Source organism: Ambystoma mexicanum, chromosome 1p, assembly GCF_040938575.1.
Source record: "Ambystoma mexicanum isolate Mex_15411 chromosome 1p, UKY_AmexF1_1, whole genome shotgun sequence".
Classification (NCBI taxonomy): Eukaryota; Metazoa; Chordata; class Amphibia; order Caudata; family Ambystomatidae; genus Ambystoma; species Ambystoma mexicanum.
In genome coordinates, this window is record NC_090921.1 from 91,648,132 (window position 1) to 91,666,861 (window position 18,730).

At 45.2% G+C, this 18,730-nt stretch overlaps 1 protein-coding gene across 1 annotated transcript in view; it reads left to right on the forward strand.

Annotated features, from left to right (window-relative positions):
* Nucleotides 1–18,730, forward strand: part of CHRNE (cholinergic receptor nicotinic epsilon subunit) — a 163,388-nt gene that overhangs the window by 130,072 nt on the left and 14,586 nt on the right. The window contains exons 8-11 of the mRNA XM_069643923.1: nt 5,860–5,974; nt 9,841–9,955; nt 10,642–10,849; nt 18,181–18,311. Coding sequence (XP_069500024.1) covers nt 5,860–5,974; nt 9,841–9,955; nt 10,642–10,849; nt 18,181–18,311 — 569 coding nt within the window. The remainder of the gene's footprint in view (nt 1–5,859; nt 5,975–9,840; nt 9,956–10,641; nt 10,850–18,180; nt 18,312–18,730) is intronic.

Consider the following 18,730-nt stretch of genomic DNA (forward strand, 5'->3'; position numbering starts at 1 on the left):
CTGTGTAAGGGCCTGACCATTTGTCCTGTAGGGCTCTAGGCCTTCTAGGATTCATAATCAGGATTCTTGGCCTGGGGTTATGATTGATTGATTGATATTTTATTTCTATTGCGCTCGTACACAAGTGTTTCAGAGCACAACATGAATAAGGGGTGAAGTGAAGCCTTCTGGTCATACCTATGTTTCACCAAAGCCTGACCTGCCTTCAGCTTATCACTGGTCTGAGCCATCAGAAAGACCATTCTCTTCCTCAAACCCAGCACATAGTCTACTGCATTGGCAGTAATGGGAGGAGTAGGGAGCTCCCGCCCTTCCTTGACTATGGCCAGAGGCCCCCTAACAGGGTGACCAAAAAGAAGGTCAAAGGGGCTGAAACCAACAGACAAAAAGTAAGCATGGCAACCAGAGAGCCAATTTTCTCCTTTGAGGTTATTCCAGAGCCCCAATAATGCCTTTGAGAGTTCTATTAAACCTCTCAAATAAGCCATTAGTTTGTGGGTGATAAGCCGATGAAAACGTATAAGTGACCCCACACTCTTTTCACATGGCTTGCATGTACCTAGACATAGAGTTGCTGCCTCTGTCTGACACAACTGCCTTTGGGAAGCCAACCCTAGTAAAAATGCCCAGTAATGCTTTTGCCACTGACCTGGCAGTCCCACTCTTCAATGGGATGGCTTCAGGATATCAGGTGGCATGGTCGACCAGCACCAAGATAACCTTTTGCCAGCCAGAGGATGTCTGGGGGTCAAGGGGACCAACAATGTCACTCCCTACCCTTTCAAATGGCATTCCCACCACATGGTGGAGTGGCACCAATGGAGCCTGTATTGTTGAGCCACTCTTACCATAAATCTAACAACTGGCACAACTCCTACAATGGCCATCTACCTGGACCCCCACATTGAGCTAGTAGAAATGCATGGGTGGCCTCTGCTTGGTTCTCTTGATCCCAAGATGTCCAGCTTCAGGAACCTCATGCGCCAGTTGAAGGAGGAAGGGGGACCAGCAAACTCCTATGGTCACCTTTAGTAGACTCTGTGGGCTCACTGTAGAGGAGCCCACCTTCCCAATAAATCCTATGTTTCCCAGGAGGTTCAACCTCAAGCTGGGAACAGGCATGTCTCCTTAGGCCTTCCAGAGATTGGCATTGATGTTGTCCCTTACTAAACTCTTACCTATCAGGACCACCTTCAACCATTAAACGTTCGAGTACAGGATGTTCATGTGGGTTAATAATTTCAGGCAGCACCTCTTCCTTGTCAGGTTCAGGTGCTTGGTCAACCACCTCCACCTCAGTGGTAGGCGAGATAGGGGGAATATTTTCTTTCCCTCTTCTGAATTTCTTGACTACTTTAGCCTTGGGTTTCCCCTTTGGCTTTGGTTCAGCCTTGGACTTGGCCAGGGCAGACTTTGTTTGTGACCTTGTGGCACAGTCTTTCTGCTGTGTCTCCCACAAGACCTAAGAATCTGAGTCCATTTCTCAGCAGAACCTTTCCAGGGACTTGCCTATGTACACTCATAGATATCCTTACTACAGTGCCATTTGTTGGTTAGATTTACAGGCATTACTGGGAACCTTAGGGAGGGGGGGGCATCAGCTAACTTGGTGGGCATCAAGGGAGCTCTTCTTGGTTTTCCAATGTGGAATCCACCAGAGTTCTGCTGGCCCGCTATTCATAAGGACAGTGGTGTTAACTCGATTGATTAGCACACTGTCCTTAAAGTAGTGCTTGAACAGCAAGGGGGAGAACTGCCGAAGCAAAGTTATTACTACCTCTTGCCGGGAAGGAGTCGGATGAGGGGAATACTAGCATGCACCTCTGAAACTGTAGGCTCCCAGTAACCCAGGGATACTAAGACTACTCCAGACTCTATCCCACTGGGGAAGGAGTCTCAAGAGAAAGATGCCCCTGTGATACGTTCTTCCTCCTCATAAGAGGGGAAGGCCAGACTCACAGAGTGGACCCCCAAGGTTTTGACCTTACATCTGGGGTCCCCCTTCACGTGGTCACTTGATCTACAAGCCACACAAGATCCACTGGGTCTTGGGACATAGGGAGGTTTACTGTAACCAGAGTTATGCTTGGGAGGATGTTTCCCACTATTCTGAACATTCTCATGTGACTTACCATTGTTATGCTTTTTGTGCCCCTTATGTGAGGAAGTTTTAAAAAATCCCCCACCCTCCTTATCCTTGTGCCTTTCCCCCCTGCTTCATGCTTACCAGGAGCAGGCTTGTCCTTATGGGACACTCTGCGTGACACCCATACATCTGCTGCACTGGCTAACTTCTTTGGATCTATCTCCTTCAAATCAGCCAAGTGCTGCTTAAGCTCTGGGGAACAAGAAGCTAAATTATGTTCAAGCGGGACTAAACAAATCATACCCTCAAAGGTAACCTTCCTTCCAGCCAGTTAAGTCTTTCAGGGAATCAGTTACATATGAGACCCACGTATTACCTTCTTTCTTTTTGTAATCTCTGAATCGTTTCAAGTATTGGGTAGGAGTCTTCCCAAACTTTACGACCAGAGTTTGCTACACTTCTACATTTCCATAATGGCACTGCAGCCAGAACGGGGTAGTCAATTGAGCAACCATGCAATCTTATCAGCATCCACAACTTCTTGCACTTCAAATGCATACTCAAATGCAGTCAACCAATCCATGATGTTATTCTTATCATCATCATACATACTAAGCAAATCTTTTGGGAACCTTGGATGAGAGGAGAAGCTGGACCCATTACCAGATCCTCTAGAGAAGCCATTGGCAGCTTGTAACTTGCCAAGCTCCAACTGGTGATCCATGTCCTTCCGTTTCTCTGCTTTCTCCAGTTCTAGCTTAGCCATGTGGAATTCAAGCTCCTTCTGCTTAAACAACAGCTCTTGTCTTTTGAATTCCAGCAGGGCCTCTGCCTCAGAGCCAGAAAAAGAAGCATGGGACTCTACATCATCCTGATCAGCACCTGTCTCCTCGATGAAGGCAGCAAGAGTCCTGTCAGCACTGTTACTAGGAGGTGCACCAGCATCTTCTGCACTGCCATCGGAGAGAAACGCTGTATTCTGGTTTCCCTGCTAATCCATGATCTTTTGGATCATTTCAGCTTTTATGCCAGAGGCTGACAAGCCTCTTTCAGCACAGATCGTTCTTAGCGTTTAGATCTGGAAGCACTCAAATTTATGTTTGCAATTGCTTCTATGTGAGGCAGGTGTTCTGCAGTTAAATTTAAACTAAGGTCATCGTGTTTTCTGTGCAAGTACAACCTGGGTATTTCACCAGTGCACAACACTGGGTACTTCCGAACCTATCCCACTGCTGTACACCAATTTGTTAAGATGGATTTCTAAACTCTGACCTGGTGAGCAGAAGTTTAGGAGGCCACCCTAGTTTAGTGGAACAGGGGAACCTTCTGGAAAAACCAGACCAATCTACGGTAGCTTGGCAGGCAGTCAAGCCTAAGTCACAGGAGAGGTGAGAGTGATCGGAAGCCCCCACAATGAGCACACGCAGTAATACGCCACAGCTTACTCTTAGACAGTTGTGTATCAAAAATACATTTATTATACAGAATTATAACAAAACCCGAGTTATCAAGAAAACAATTACCACACATGCTTATTCACTATGTAACATATATACAATAATGCATTTAGCCTTATGCTGGTGAAAGAGGAGAAAATAACCACAACCTGCAACAGAAAGGGGTTCGTTCGGCACATCGATCAGTTTAGGCAGTCCTTCATCAATAATACCTAACTTATATAGTCCACCCCTATGAAGTGAGGAGCCTAGGGCTCAACAACACGCGGTTTTGCGTAAAACAAAAAGCATGTTCTCTTCAGGGGGCTGTAGCTGCTCAGGAAGGTGCTTGAGGCGATGAAGATTACATTTCTATTTCTAGAAGAGGGTCTACCCTTGCTTATAGAGCGACCTTTGGAGTTCGGGAATAGCTGAGGAGCGCCGGCTATCCCAACCAAGGTGAGTATCTTTTAAGGGATTCTTGTGCGTAAAAAGAGATAAATGGGCCATGTGGCCACTGGTAAGTTCTGAAAGTATTCACCGACCCTCGTCACAGTACGGACTAAACTTTGTCATCCAGCCCACTTCGCTCGTAGGTGTTCACCATGCAGTTTCAGGACGCTCTGGCTCTCAGCGGTTGTAGGACGGGGCAGTAGCCTTTACTCAGCTCTCGAACAAATGAGAAGGATAGTTCCAGTGCAGCACGTCTCAGAACACAGCGGGGCAGAACTGCAGGCACTTTCAGAGACGGTCACTACAGTGAGGCGACACAAGGACCGCAAATGCTTGCGGCGTGGGACACTCGTAGATCGCGATCCAGGGGAACTAGGACAGCGAGTTTTGGCGGGAGGGGGTCCAGGACCACAATCTAGCGATTCCAAAAGTCTCAACTCTCAGCTCGGGATGGCAGCATTCCCATGCAATACCCTTGGTTAGAGCTGGACAGTTCACTGGATGGCCCAGGAACACTTCCGAAGAGGCTCTTTGCAAGAGTAAGTAGTAGATGCCAAGAGAAGTTGTTCCCACTACTCCAAAGGGGCGAAGCGCCCTTGCGGGCCTTCTTGGTTCGATCTAAAAGTAGGCGTCCGACGGGACAACAGCAGGGTCAGGGTGCCAAACCTTCCAAGCATGTCACCTGCGGTTCCTCAAGAATGATCGTTAGTTAAGATTACTTGGCTCCTTATGAGGTTTGGTGTGAACCTCAATAGATCGACCTGGAATGGATGCAGAGCCCCTTATCTTATCCGAGATTCGGTTGATACTCAAATTTCAGATAGCCAATGGAAGATCTGCTCTCTTGCATGCTCGCCAGGCATGGGCCAATGGTGGCCCACGGTGGTTCCAGTCATTCATGTCTACCAGACATACTGGCACCAGTAGTGTGTATTGGGACCAGACAGTCCCAACCCTCTTCCTAGGCACAAGCACACATGACATGCACTAGCCAGCGAAAGATGCGGTTTTCACGCGAGGCTGCAGGCCTAAATAAGGGATACCCGGTCTCCCGACCTGGGGGGAGGCAAAGGGACAAAATGGCTACAGGACAGAACAAAAGACTTTGTGGCATGGCGATTTTTTCAGCACTGGCAACAGTCTTGGGCCAAATGTGGTAAAGGCGTTATGGTTCAAAAAACGAAGTAAAAATACTTTAAAAGTAAACTGCTGCAACCAGTTTGTCCTAAGCACACTTGCACAAACACGCAAAAACCATTAGTGGGTGGCTAGGCACATAAAACAAAAGGACCACTATGCGCAGTACTGTAAGGTACTTGGCACATAGATCAAAAGTTACCAAGAAATGACAACATAGTCGAAGACTAAGGGAAACATAGTTTCCCAGTACTGACAGCTTGACAGATGTGTCAGTTTCTGAAAAATAAATGAGCGAAAGCCCAGGAGTGCAGCTGAAGGCTGTGCTCCACTGGAAAAAGTCAGGTTAGGTTAGCCAAACAAAAGCAAAAACATTTAAGATGTACACAGATGGAGGGAAAATTGCACCTAAGGGAAATCTTTCGTAACACCCGCAAAGATTGGGATATGGTACATGGGTAAATCGAGACTTCACAGTTTATATGTGGAAACATTTGCCGAGACCCTAGTATCGGAGGTGATGCCAGCTTGTATATTGTACTGCAATGGGAATAGTTCAGTGGTATATTGAAACTGTAATATGATGCTTGTGCTACGATGAGTGTGCAAACTACCTCTTTTTCAAGGGCTGGTAGGGGAGATACTTTGTAGTATCAGTAACTGGTGCCACCAACAAAGGGTTTGAGTATGATTGTCTGCGTGCAGGATATCTGGATTCCTAACTCTTTTCCCTCTTGTCTTCACCAGCGGGTGGTCAGAAGTGTACAGTCTCCATCTCAGTACTGCTTGCCCAAACTGTGTTCCTCTTCCTGATCGCACAGAAAGTTCCAGAAACCTCGCTCAGCGTCCCGCTCATTGGCAAGTAAGGACTGTGGCCACTGGCCAGGTGTGCATACCTAAACCTCTAGAACACTTTCATGGTGATTTCATAGGGCCGTGGTGGGAATTCTTGAAAGGGGACATGTGTATGCTTTCATTGGGATCCGAGTGGCAATTCCGTAGACTAGATGCTAGCAAATTTACGCAAGATCTGCATAAAGATTGCAGGTCTTGCTCCCATGTCTTAAAGCGTAATGGCCTTCAATAGTGAAATGTTTGCCATTTTGGTTGCCTTCGGCGATACAGAACCTGAAGGATTGACCTTTTCGTGAGTTTTCCTGTGATGATAGATAAAGCTATGCTGTTTTCATCAATCTTGTTAAACCTTCCTGTTACTTTTGAGATTGCAGAAAATGTACGGAGATCATGTATCGCGCCTTGAAACACTTGTGTATAGGCGCGTTACAAATGCCATATTATATCAGTATAATTTCCTTGTATCTTCCTTGCAGAGTTCTTTTCACTGAGCCCTCTCGGGGGTTTTTTGGGGAGTGACTTTATTTTTGATGAGCATACTTCAATTAACTTTTTTTTATAAAGAACTAAAAAGCCGAAATGTAAATTTTTAGCAAAGACGTAGGACTTTATTAAAAAAAATGTGTTTTTTCCTTGTGCCATTATGAAACGCTTCTGTGAATCAGGCCCTTAATGTTTAGAAAGTGAGGATCAGACCATATTTAGTTGGAAAGCGTGTATGAAGCAACAAGAACTGTAATCGGTATCGCCATAAATTGCTTTAAAATGGGATTTTCAGTTTAAAAATCCTATTTTTGGTTGGGCAAGAAGGAGGTGGAGGGAATGGGGGTTCGTTGTTGCTGGGGTGGAACCCCATTGCAGAAGGAGTACAGTGTAGATTGGGCTTGTGCAGAGGCTGTGGGGTGGGAAGATATATAAGGCCTCTTACCGAGTTTGACAGTGCAGGAAAAACTGGTGGTACGGTGGTGTTGTCATTTACTGCCACTTTCTAGCAATTGCAAATTCAAAGTTTGGCGGTAAAGCAAAGGAAAAACCTCCAGTCCTTGGCTGGAAGTACTTTCTCCACTGAAACTGCCAAATATTGAGAAATTACACAGACGGAATTACTGCCCACAATAATTACTTCATAGTCCCTATTCCTAGATCTGCTGACGCAATTTCTGATCTACGCAAGCCGTGACCCCATCAACCAACTTCCACAGCTCACTACACCCTATCCCTGCCTCACTGGTTCACTCTCCAGCACCAACCCTTCATCAGTGCCTCCTGAACTGCAACCTCACATTATTGCCTACTGTACGGTATGCTTGAACTGAGTGACTCCCAACCAAGTGAACTAGCAACCATTTCCATCTCTCTTGCACCCACACCTTGCCAGACCTTCCCCACTATCCCAACGTAAACCCCCTGCACAGCTACCACACTCTTACCCACTGAACATACGACTTCCCCCAACTACGATATAACTGCCTACAGTTACTATAGTGTCCTCAGGCATGCGTAATACCTTTTACCAGATCCCTCCATTTTCCCCTTCCACTCCCTGCTCCACTGCCTGGCCCTCCCCCAAAACTCTCTGCCTTATCATTATGACCCCCTCCACACTTAACTATCCCTCATCCCCCCAACCCCACTTGGCCCGACATCCATCCTCCCCAATTCGATACCACAGCCTCATCTATCCCCAAATCACTGACACCTCCAATATCATTGACATCGCCTTATGGAATGCAAGATCACTCTGTAACAAAACCTCTGCTGTGTTGGACCTGTTTCTATGCCTAAACCTTCACTTCCTCTGCATTACTGAAACCTGGATCCCTCCCCACAATACTTCTGTCCCTGCATCTCTCACTTCCTCCTCCTCTTCCTTCGTTCATACCCCACGCTCCACTAGCTGTGGTGGCGGCATCAGTCTGTTTTCACCCCAAGTGCCTATTCACTCCCTGTTCTATACCTCTTCCAGTCTTCGCCTCCTTTGAGTACATGTATAAAACCTTCACCTCGCTGCACGCCATATCTTTTCTTATCATTTAACGTCCACCTGGCCCTCTTGGATCCTTCTACGATGATATCGACCACCTCCTTGGCCTTATCTCCCCCAGTCCCTCACCCCTAATCTTACTTGGTGACTTTAACCTCCATCTCTCCACCAATCACTTTTCCTCTCCCCTCCTATCCATACTTGATTCCTACCTTCTTACCTCTCTCGCCACCCCGCCCACTCACTCCTCCGGCTCCACTCTTGACCATATCTTTGTTTCTTCCTTCACCGCCTCCCCAGTATCCAACCTCCCTAGCTATCTTTCTGACCACTCCTTACTCTGTCTCCCTCACTCCCCCTTCTCTTCCTCCCTCTCTCCCCTCACCCTCCATCTCTTCGCCTGACGTGACCTGCGTAACTTTAATCCCTCTCTTTTCTACACTTCCTGTTCCCCCTCCCTCCTCCTCTCTCTCACTTCTCTTCTCTCTGTGCAAACAAAGCCTTATCCATTCTATCCTCTTCCCTCACCTCCAATTTTGACCAACTATACCCTCTCACCTCCTTCAGCCCCTCCCGCAAACCTCCCGAACCCTGGCTTTCTCCATATCTTTCTTCCATGCGCCATCTCATCTGACGCCTTGAAAGACGCTGGCGTAAACACCTACCAACCAATCCACCTCTTCTTCCTACCACACACTCTACGACAACTGCATCAACTCTGCCAAACAAACTTACTTCTCAGATCTCCTCCACACTCAATCTTCTCACCCTCGCCGTATCTTCCAAGCCCTGACTCGCCTTCTCTCTCCTCCTACCCATGATCACTCTATTGCTTCTCCTCTTTCAGCCACTGATATTGCAAACTCCTTCTCCTCCAAGGTACACTCCCTACTTCAAAACATTGTATGTTACCCCTCTTATTCACCCCCTTCTCCATCTCCCACCACCCTGACTACCTTCTCACCAGTCTCTCTCTCTGAAGTTTCCCTCCACCTGTCTAAAACTCACCCAAACGACAGTGAGTCATGGCAGCTGGGCTCTCAGTGCGTAAGTTAGAAATGCTGTAGGTACGTTTGTTTGCTTCAGGCTACCATCTGCGTGAGGAATGCGTTTCCCACGAAGATGGCAGCAAAGCATGGAATGTGGTCCCAGAAGGGGGTGGGATAAGGTGGACCTGTGAGGCATCCTTCGTTACCACCTCTATGGATTGCCACACAGTGCTTGTTGCTTCTCCTGCCCCCCAGAGACTGTTCAAGAACTTAAGACCCACCTCTTCAAGGAGTCTCTTCTCCTCAACATCTAGGCCATCACATCAGCACCCCACGCCACCTTACTTGCTAGATGCTGCCCCCCTCTCATCCTTGCCACCTTGCACAGCTATACCCCTCCTCTCTGTCCCTCTGTATCCCACCCACCTCTGTATATCTGTTCTGTTGTTACCTCTGAAAAGCACTCTGTTATGCATCTGTACTGTTGAATACCTCTGTAAAGCACTCTGTTGCTTCTCGAAGCTAGGTCCTCACTCAATAAATACCCTCTTAATAATAAAAATGAAGTGTCTTCTCTTACTTAGATTCAAGTAATGTAGCGCTAGCTATTCGATCGTGGTAGCACACATCGAAGTTATAATCGTTAGCAGTGGATTACTCCAATCCACTGAACGGCTAAAGTGCAGCTCACAACTAAGTTTCGACCTGGCTGGTTTAACATTAAATCCTGGGATTGTGGAACCCACCATTGCCTGTATTTTCTGAGAGATCAACCAGGAGTGCTATACTTCACACAATTAAGTACATTACAAGCTTTAACTAGTCCTCTGCCATGCTCGCCACTTAAGTCTGAATTCGTAGTACTCCTGGAGTGACCGATCTTCTGTGGTTCCCTTGTAGGTACCTGATATTTGCCATGTTGGTTTCTACTCTGATCGTCCTGAACTGTGTGATTGTCCTGAACGTGTCCCTGAGGACCCCCAACACGCACAACATGTCCGAGAAGATCAAACACGTGAGAGCGGTGATGGTTGTGCGAGGGTTCAAGGGTTTGGCTGCTTTATGAAGCATTCTTATTCACGAGCAGGGAGCTTGTTGTTTCCAAAGGTTTTTGATCATGTAAGCTGTGGAGGGGTAGGGGCTGAGAAGGACCTCCCTGCTTATACTAGGGGAGGTCATGCAGGAGGAAGGGATACAAGGATACTCAGTGGAAAGGTTGTGGAATACAGAGGCAAACTATTTAGAAGGCTTGCCTTCTAGAGCTTTGACTAACCCTACGGGTACAGCGGGGCGCAGATAGTTCTCTCTAGAGTCGTATGGGAACCCAGTTCTTTTTCTGGTGGCGACTAGTGAACAGATCTTCCCCTTTCCAGTTGTTTTGCAATGTGGAGAGCCATACATACCATCCATGTTCTCACTAGAGCGACAACATATTTGCAATGATAGTGGACAAACTGCCAATTCCCCGAACTCTTTTATTCGGTCATTCAATTTAAAATATCCACTCACAAAGCCGCAAAATTTCTAGGATGAGTGGAGGGGTACAGTGCAAGAGATATGGGAAGCAGGAGAAGGCCAGAAACCACAGCATTAGTAAAGCATACCTTTTCTTGTAATTAAAAAGAGACTCATCTGTGATCCTCCCGCCATGTTTGTAACCCTATTTTGCCATTGGCCTTATCCATTCCCTAACATGCACAGGTGTTCCTGGAGGTACTGCCTCATTACCTGGGCATGCACCTGGAGCCCTCCGACGATGCCTGGGATACACCCAGGCCGCGCCGCCGCAGCTCCTTCGGGATAATGCTGAAGGCCGAAGAGTATGTCCTGAAGAAGCCCCGCAGCGAGTTGATGTTTGAGCGGCAGAAGGATAGGCACGGAATGAAGAGGTCCTTCCTGGATAAATATGGTAGGCCAAGTAGGCTTTGTTGACTTCTTCGCTGGTGTCGATAGTGCACAGTTTAGCGCTGTGGGGGTCTCTCAGAAGCAAATGAAGTAGGACATTAAAACTAATAACATTTTAAAATAAAATGAAGATCTAACCAAAAGTCCCTCACTAAAAGAGTTCCTAATAAATCACTGGTACTCAAGCATTTTTAACTCAGAGCTATCACATTCTGCAAAGTAACATATCTATAAATGTTTATTAGTGAAAGGGCTACCTGTAGGTTCAGTGGCATCTCATCCCAAATTAAAGTTGCCCGTTTTTTTGCTGCCAATTCACATCATCGCAAACTTTCGGCCATTTGTATGGCGGAGAGGAGAGGCGGAACGCAACTTATGTTTCCGCCGCCTTCCTTCCTCACAGCCTTACAAATGCACCAGCATCCATTTTCATGCCGGTGCAAATGCAGGGCATCCCTGTGGGGTTCCCCGGCTTTATACACCAGCATGAAGCAAGAGGACCCCGTAGGCATCCATTGTAAACTCTGTCTGCAAAGCGGGCATGGCTGGCAGTGTTGACTCAATTTGCACAGGGGAGTGCAAAAGTGCAGGGCAAAAGGCGGCATACATGCTTGTGCGCAATATTTATTGGGATTAGAAACTTTGTTGATCATTGATTCCTTTGCTAATAAAGGAACGCAAACCGCTTCAATTGTAAGATGAAGCTATATTTTTATTTTGAGCGAGTGGTGGCTCCTTTAGTCATCACAGTGATTATTAATATGATTATTTTGAGTAATACTTGTGTTTCTATGCATGTGATATTTATTATTAATAGTACTAGTTATGTTGCTGCAAAGAAGCCCTTTGTGTAACAATATATATAATACCAAAAGGGTACCTGGTGTGGGTCTATGGTCCTCCAGGTGAGTATACACAACAATGACATAAATGGACCAATGGATAAATGATGACAGGATTCCGTGTGCATGTAGTCAAAAAAGTTATTTTTCAAAAACTCACGCAACTTTTTCCACCGCTTGCACTTCATTCATAATGCATATATACCATGTTCATACCACAACTATATCTAACATAGGTGTCTATTGTCATCATAACATAATACAAAAACACATTTTTAAGATTTACATTTTTTTTGCAAACAAATGAGTCTAATCTTAAAAGTGTGTTTTTGTATTATGTTATGATGACAATAGACACCTATGTTAGATATAGTTGTGGTATGAACATGGTATATATGCATTATGAATGAAGTGCAAGCGGTGTAAAAAGTTGCGTGAGTTTTTGTTGTGACTGTGTAGCAATGACAATATCATATGAGATATTGCAAAGTTTCTTAGTCTTTGATCTTGGGTGGATCACCTGAATCTTTCTTAATGATCTTCATTAGTTGCCCTTCATTAGTGGGTCACCTGAATCGTTGTTAATGATCTTCATTAGTTGCCCTTCATTAGTGGGTCACCTGAATCGTTGTTAATGATCTTCATTAGTTGCCCTTCATTAGTGGGTCACCTGAATCGTTCTTAATGATCTTCATTAGTTGCCCTTCATTAGTGGGTCACCTGAATCGTTCTTAATGATCTTCATTAGTTGCCCTTCATTAGTGGGTCACCTGAATCGTTCTTAATGATCTTCATTAGTTGCCCTTCATTAGTGGGTCACCTGAATCGTTCTTAATGATCTTCATTAGTTGCCCTTCATTAGTGGGTCACCTGAATCGTTCTTAATGATCTTCATTAGTTGCCCTTCATTAGTGGGTCACCTGAATCTTTCTTAATGATCTTCATTAGTTGCCCTTCATTAGTGGGTCACCTGAATCGTTCTTAATGATCTTCATTAGTTGCCCTTCATTAGTGGATCGCTTGAATCTTTCTTAATGATCTTCATTAGTTGCCCTTCATTAGTGGATCGCCTGAATCTTTCTTAATGATCTTCATTAGTTGCCCTTCATTAGTGGATCGCCTGAATCTTTCTTAATGATCTTCATTAGTTGCCCTTCATTAGTGGATCGCTTGAATCTTTCTTAATGATCTTCATTAGTTGCCCTTCATTGGTGGATCGCTTGAATCTTTCTTAATGATCTTCATTAGTTGGCCTTCATTGGTGGATCGCTTGAATCTTTCTTAATGATCTTCATTAGTTGCCCTTCATTGGTGGATCGCTTGAATCTTTCTTAATGATCTTAATTAGTTGGCCTTCATTGGTGGATCGCTTGAATCTTTCTTAATGATCTTCATTAGTTGGCCTTCATTGGTGGATCGCCTGAATCGTTCTTAATGATCTTCATTAGTTGCCCTTCATTGGTGGATCGCCTGAATCGTTCTTAATGATCTTCATTAGTTGCCCTTCATTGGTGGATCGCCTGAATCGTTCTTAATGATCTTCATTAGTTGCCCTTCATTGGTGGATCGCCTGAATCGTTCTTAATGATCTTCATTAGTTGCCCTTCATTGGTGGGTCGCCTCACTCTTTCTTAATGATCTTCATTAGTTGGCCTTCATTAGTGGGTCGCCTGAATCTTTCTTAATGATCTTCATTAGTGGGTCGCCTGAATCGTTCTTAATGATCTTCATTAGTTGGCCTTCATTAGTGGATCGCCTGAATCTTTCTTAATGATCTTCATTAGTTGGCCTTCATTAGTGGATCGCCTGAATCTTTCTTAATGATCTTCATTAGTTGGCCTTCATTAGTGGATCGCCTGAATCGTTCTTAATGATCTTTATTAGTTGCCCTTCATTGGTGGATCGCCTGAATCGTTCTTAATGATCTTCATTAGTTGCCCTTCATTGGTGGATCGCCTGAATCTTTCTTAATGAGCTTCATTAGTTGGCCTTCATTGGTGGATCGCCTGAATCGTTCTTAATGATCTTCATTAGTTGCCCTTCATTAGTGGGTCGCCTGAATCGTTCTCAATGATCTTCATTAGTTGCCCTTCATTAGTGGGTCGCCTGAATCGTTCTCAATGATCTTCATTAGTTGGCCTTCATTAGTGGGTCGCCTGAATCGTTCTCAATGATCTTCATTAGTTGCCCTTCATTAGTGGGTCGCCTGAATCGTTCTCAATGATCTTCATTAGTTGCCCTTCATTAGTGGGTCGCCTGAATCGTTCTCAATGATCTTCATTAGTTGCCCTTCATTAGTGGATCGCCTGAATCTTTCTCAATGATCTTCATTAGTTGCCCTTCATTAGTGGATCGCCTGAATCTTTCTCAATGATCTTCATTAGTTGCCCTTCATTAGTGGATCGCCTGAATCTTTCTCAATGATCTTCATTAGTTGCCCTTCATTAGTGGATCGCCTGAATCTTTCTCAATGATCTTCTTTAGTTGCCCTTCATTAGTGGATCGCCTGAATCTTTCTCAATGATCTTCATTAGTTGGCCTTCATTAGTGGATCACCTGAATCTTTCTAAATGATCTTCATCAGTTGGCCTTCATTAGTGGATCACCTGAATCTTTCTTAATGATCTTCATCAGTTGGCCTTCATTAGTGGATCACCTGAATCTTTCTTAATGATCTTCATCAGTTGGCCTTCATTAGTGGGTCACCTGAATCGTTCTTAATGATCTTCATCAGTTGGCCTTCATTAGTGGATCACCTGAATCTTTCTTAATGATCTTCATCAGTTGGCCTTCATTAGTGGATCACCTGAATCGTTCTTAATGATCTTCATCAGTTGGCCTTCATTAGTGGATCGCCTGAATCGTTCTTAATGATCTTCATCAGTTGGCCTTCATTAGTGGATCGCCTGAATCTTTCTTAATGATCTTCATCAGTTGGCCTTCATTGGTGGATCGCCTGAATCTTTCTTAATGATCTTCATCAGTTGGCCTTCATTGGTGGATCGCCTGAATCGTTCTTAATGATCTTCATCAGTTGCCCTTCATTGGTGGATCGCCTGGATCTTTCTTAATGAGCTTCATTAGTTGCCCTTCATTGGTGGATCGCCTGAATCTTTCTTAATGAGCTTCATTAATTGGCCTTCATTGGTGGATCGCTTGAATCTTTCTTAATGAGCTTCATTAGTTGGCCTTCATTGGTGGATCGCTTGAATCTTTCTTAATGAGCTTCATTAGTTGGCCTTCATTGGTGGATCGCTTGAATCTTTCTTAATGATCTTCATTAGTTGGCCTTCATTGGTGGATCGCTTGAATCTTTTTTAATGATCTTCATTAGTTGGCCTACATTGGTGGATCGCTTGAATCGTTCTTAATGATCTTCATTAGTTGGCCTTCATTGGTGGATCGCCTCAATCGTTCTTAATGATCTTCATTAGTTGCCCTTCATTGGTGGATCGCCTGAATCTTTCTTAATGATCTTCATTAGTTGCCCTTCATTGGTGGATCACCTGAATCTTTCTTAATGATCTTCATTAGTTGCCCTTCCTTAGTGGATCACCTGAATCTTTCTTAATGATCTTCATTAGTTGGCCTTCATTAGTGGGTCACTTGAATCGTTCTTAATGATCTTCATTAGTTGGCCTTCATTAGTGGGTCGCCTGAATCTTTCTTAATGATCTTCATTTGTTGGCCTTCATTAGTGGTTCACCTGAATCTTTCTTAATGATCTTCATTAGTTGGCCTTCATTAGTGGATCGCTTGAATCGTTCTTAATGATCTTCATTAGTTGCCCTTCATTAGTGGATCGCCTGAATCTTTCTTAATGATCTTCATTAGTTGGCCTTCATGAGTGGATCGCCTGAATCTTTCTTAATGATCTTCCTTAGTTGGCGAGTTTTCTTAATGATCTTCATTAGTTGGCCCTGTTAGGATTTAATTGACTGAAGATTCGTAATGCACCCTATTGATGATCGACAATTCAGGATTCTGTGCCAGCATTACAGAGACACAGCCCCTACCTCCAGTTAGCTGCTTGCGAGGCTGAGTTTTAAATGCCTTCGGCCAAAAAGTGTTGCGGGCAGCATACAAATGCTCTGTAGGGTCAGCGGGTACAGATGGTGGGGAGCAGGGGGTAGTGCAGGGGTCATTGTGCAACCTTTGGCTTCCAGCATGATTTAGACTACAACTCCCATTAGCTTAAAAAGAATAATAAATGATGATGATGGATCATGGTCGTTGTAGTCCACAGCACCAGTAGAGGCGCTAGTTGAAGACCCCAGACAACCCAGCAAAATATACAAAGGAATTTCACTGGCGGTCTTAATTGCCGTCAACATTTAAAGCAAGTTTCATCCGACATAGATCCCAACCTCATTTCCTAACTACCGCTCTAGATAAACTAATGGACCACTGGCGTCACTGCGGCAAAGCATATGTTTACTCAACTTAAGAGCTTGAAACGTGATAACCGAGTGTGGTCGTTTTTCACAATTATGATCATCATTGTTACACGCAGAGCACAAAATGAATCTCCAACATGGTTTCTTGGTGATGCGCGGGACACCGGGAAGGAGCAGCCGGTTACTTCTTTCAGAAGAGCCAGGATTAAGGCTCTGTGCGGGAAGCCGGGGGATCAGGAAGGGTCTAGATCCGAGATGGGGAGGGTTCCAGGAATGGGATGCAGGAAGAACTAAGGCCCAACTCTGTTCTTCTGAAGCAAGGGCAATGCGGGAGTGAAGGCTTCTCAGTGGAAAGTATTGACACGGCTTTGATGAAGATGAGGCTTGCCACATCATCTATTAGGGCAGCGAAGGCATTGTAGGTGAAGCGCTGTCTATGCAAGATCCTGAAGTTATCATTATTTGTATTATTGTCATTATTACTATACCAAAAGACCTGAACTCAATCCCTTTGGACAGTAGCAATCGAGGTATGAAAAATGGGCCAGGGTAATGGGGATGATTTTATGAGGCCCAGAAGGAGGTGGCAGCAATATTCTGGACTCTTTGGAGACCTGTGGATGAGAAAAGATGGAGGGCCCCTGGAGACACTGGTGCCATAGAGTCCAGGTCATGCCCAACAGCCATTCTGTGGTGCCTTCAATGAAAGTCAAAAAACCTGAAATTAATTCCAATTATGATTATTGTATTTATTTGATTTCAGATTTCATTAAAAATCACAGCTCTTACTCAGTCCAGATTCTGTTCAGGCGGTGTTTCAATTTGAGAGTTCTTGTTCTCACCAGTCTTCCTGCTTCTGGGCGGTCTGGTTTACTTCTCCTGGTAGGACCATCTGGTTTATGGTCTCTGTTGCCCGCGTAGGGGTCTGCAGTTCTCTCCTTTTTGGTTGGGCACCCCAGATGGTTCCATGTGTTAATATCCCTGCAAAAATATCGCCATGCAAAAATATCGACATATTTTTGCGGCAATATTAAGGCATGGAACCCACGAGGGACACCCCCGCCACCCCTGTATTATTTTAAAAGGAGCGGGGGACACCCCTGCTACCCCGGCTCCCAAGAAACCCTAATATCATCCCCACTAAAAATATCGCCTATGGCCGTTCCCGACGACTATATATACAGCAATATTTTTGGTGGGGATAATATTACCTGATACCGTCTCAGGATTTTTGGAATGGTTCACCTCCCTCCAGGCTGCTTGGGGCTCGCAGCATCTCACACACCTTTAAGAGTCTATGGTCTGACTTGAACTTCATATGCGACTCAGGTTCATTCTCAGTCAACGGCACGCTCCGCTGCGTACCAGCTGCATGCACCTTTATGGGCACCCACAGGGCCCTGGTCAGGTAAATATGAAATAACTATGGTGGGATTCAGTCTTTCTTCTGAAGATGGACAGTCGTAGGAACCATCCATGGTGGTGGGGGGATTTGTCACAGAACATTAATAGTGCAGGATATTTTCTGATTTGGGTGATGGAAAAGCAAGAGTGGACTACCGTAGGCGATACGCGAACGGTCGTTGTGGGTTGGATAGGTTTTTCCCTAAGGGGGAGAGGAGTAGTTGACCAGATGGCCAAAGTCCATTGCTGAGACCTCAGGTTAGTGATCCTCGGTTTAGTTCCCACCAGGCACTTCTGGGCTACAAGCAGGAGACAAAAAGCCGAAAGCAATTTCTAACACTGAGGATAATTGTTCAAATAATGAGGATAAATGACAGCCTGTGTATGTAAGGAACACGCCAATGGTATTTCAGTGGCCCCTATAGACATACTCAAGAAAACAACCTAACGCCAGATAGACTATGCCAGATGAGCCTACATGAGCACCAAGCACATGTAGGAGTTTCAGTGTGTACACTGTGACCTCAATTGCTCTCTATCCAACCAACCCTGAAGACTGGTGTAGAGTCGCATGAACATTTTGGAACACGATTCTAATGCGCTTCTCAATGTAACTGAAAATCCTATTAAACACAGTCTCTAATTTGTCTCCCCTTTTCCTTCTTTCCGCTCACTGCCACATCTCCCTGCAGACGGAATTGATATTGGTATCACCACCACCCTTTACAAGAACCTGGCCAAGTGTGCCCCCGACATCAAAGAGTGCGTTGACGCCTGTAACTTCATCGCCGAGAGCACCAAGGAGCAGAACGACACAGGATCCGTAAGTTGCCTGTGCCCAACCTTGGCCAGCGTTGGCAGTCACGGTAAACCATTGAGAGAAGGGCAGGATCTGTGTGAGTACTGTTTGCGCTGTAGGTGGCCACAGAAGTGTGAGCAGGAACGGGTGGCCACTGGGCTGGAATGGGGAATGTAGGGAGAGTGAACTGGGAATAGAAAATAGAGTTAGGAAGAAACAATGAGGTGAGGAAGCAAAGAAGAACCAACAATACATACAAAAGCAAGGGATGGTAATGGAGTTGCAAGGGAAGGAATAACGTGGAGAGAGAGAGAAAGACAAAAGGAGAGCAGCATGGCCATGCATGAGTAGCACACGACGAATGGCCAGGGCTGATGAAAAGAATGAAAGCAGTAAAGAGGAAGCAAGGAACGAAGGAAGGAAGAAGGGAGCAATGAAAAAAG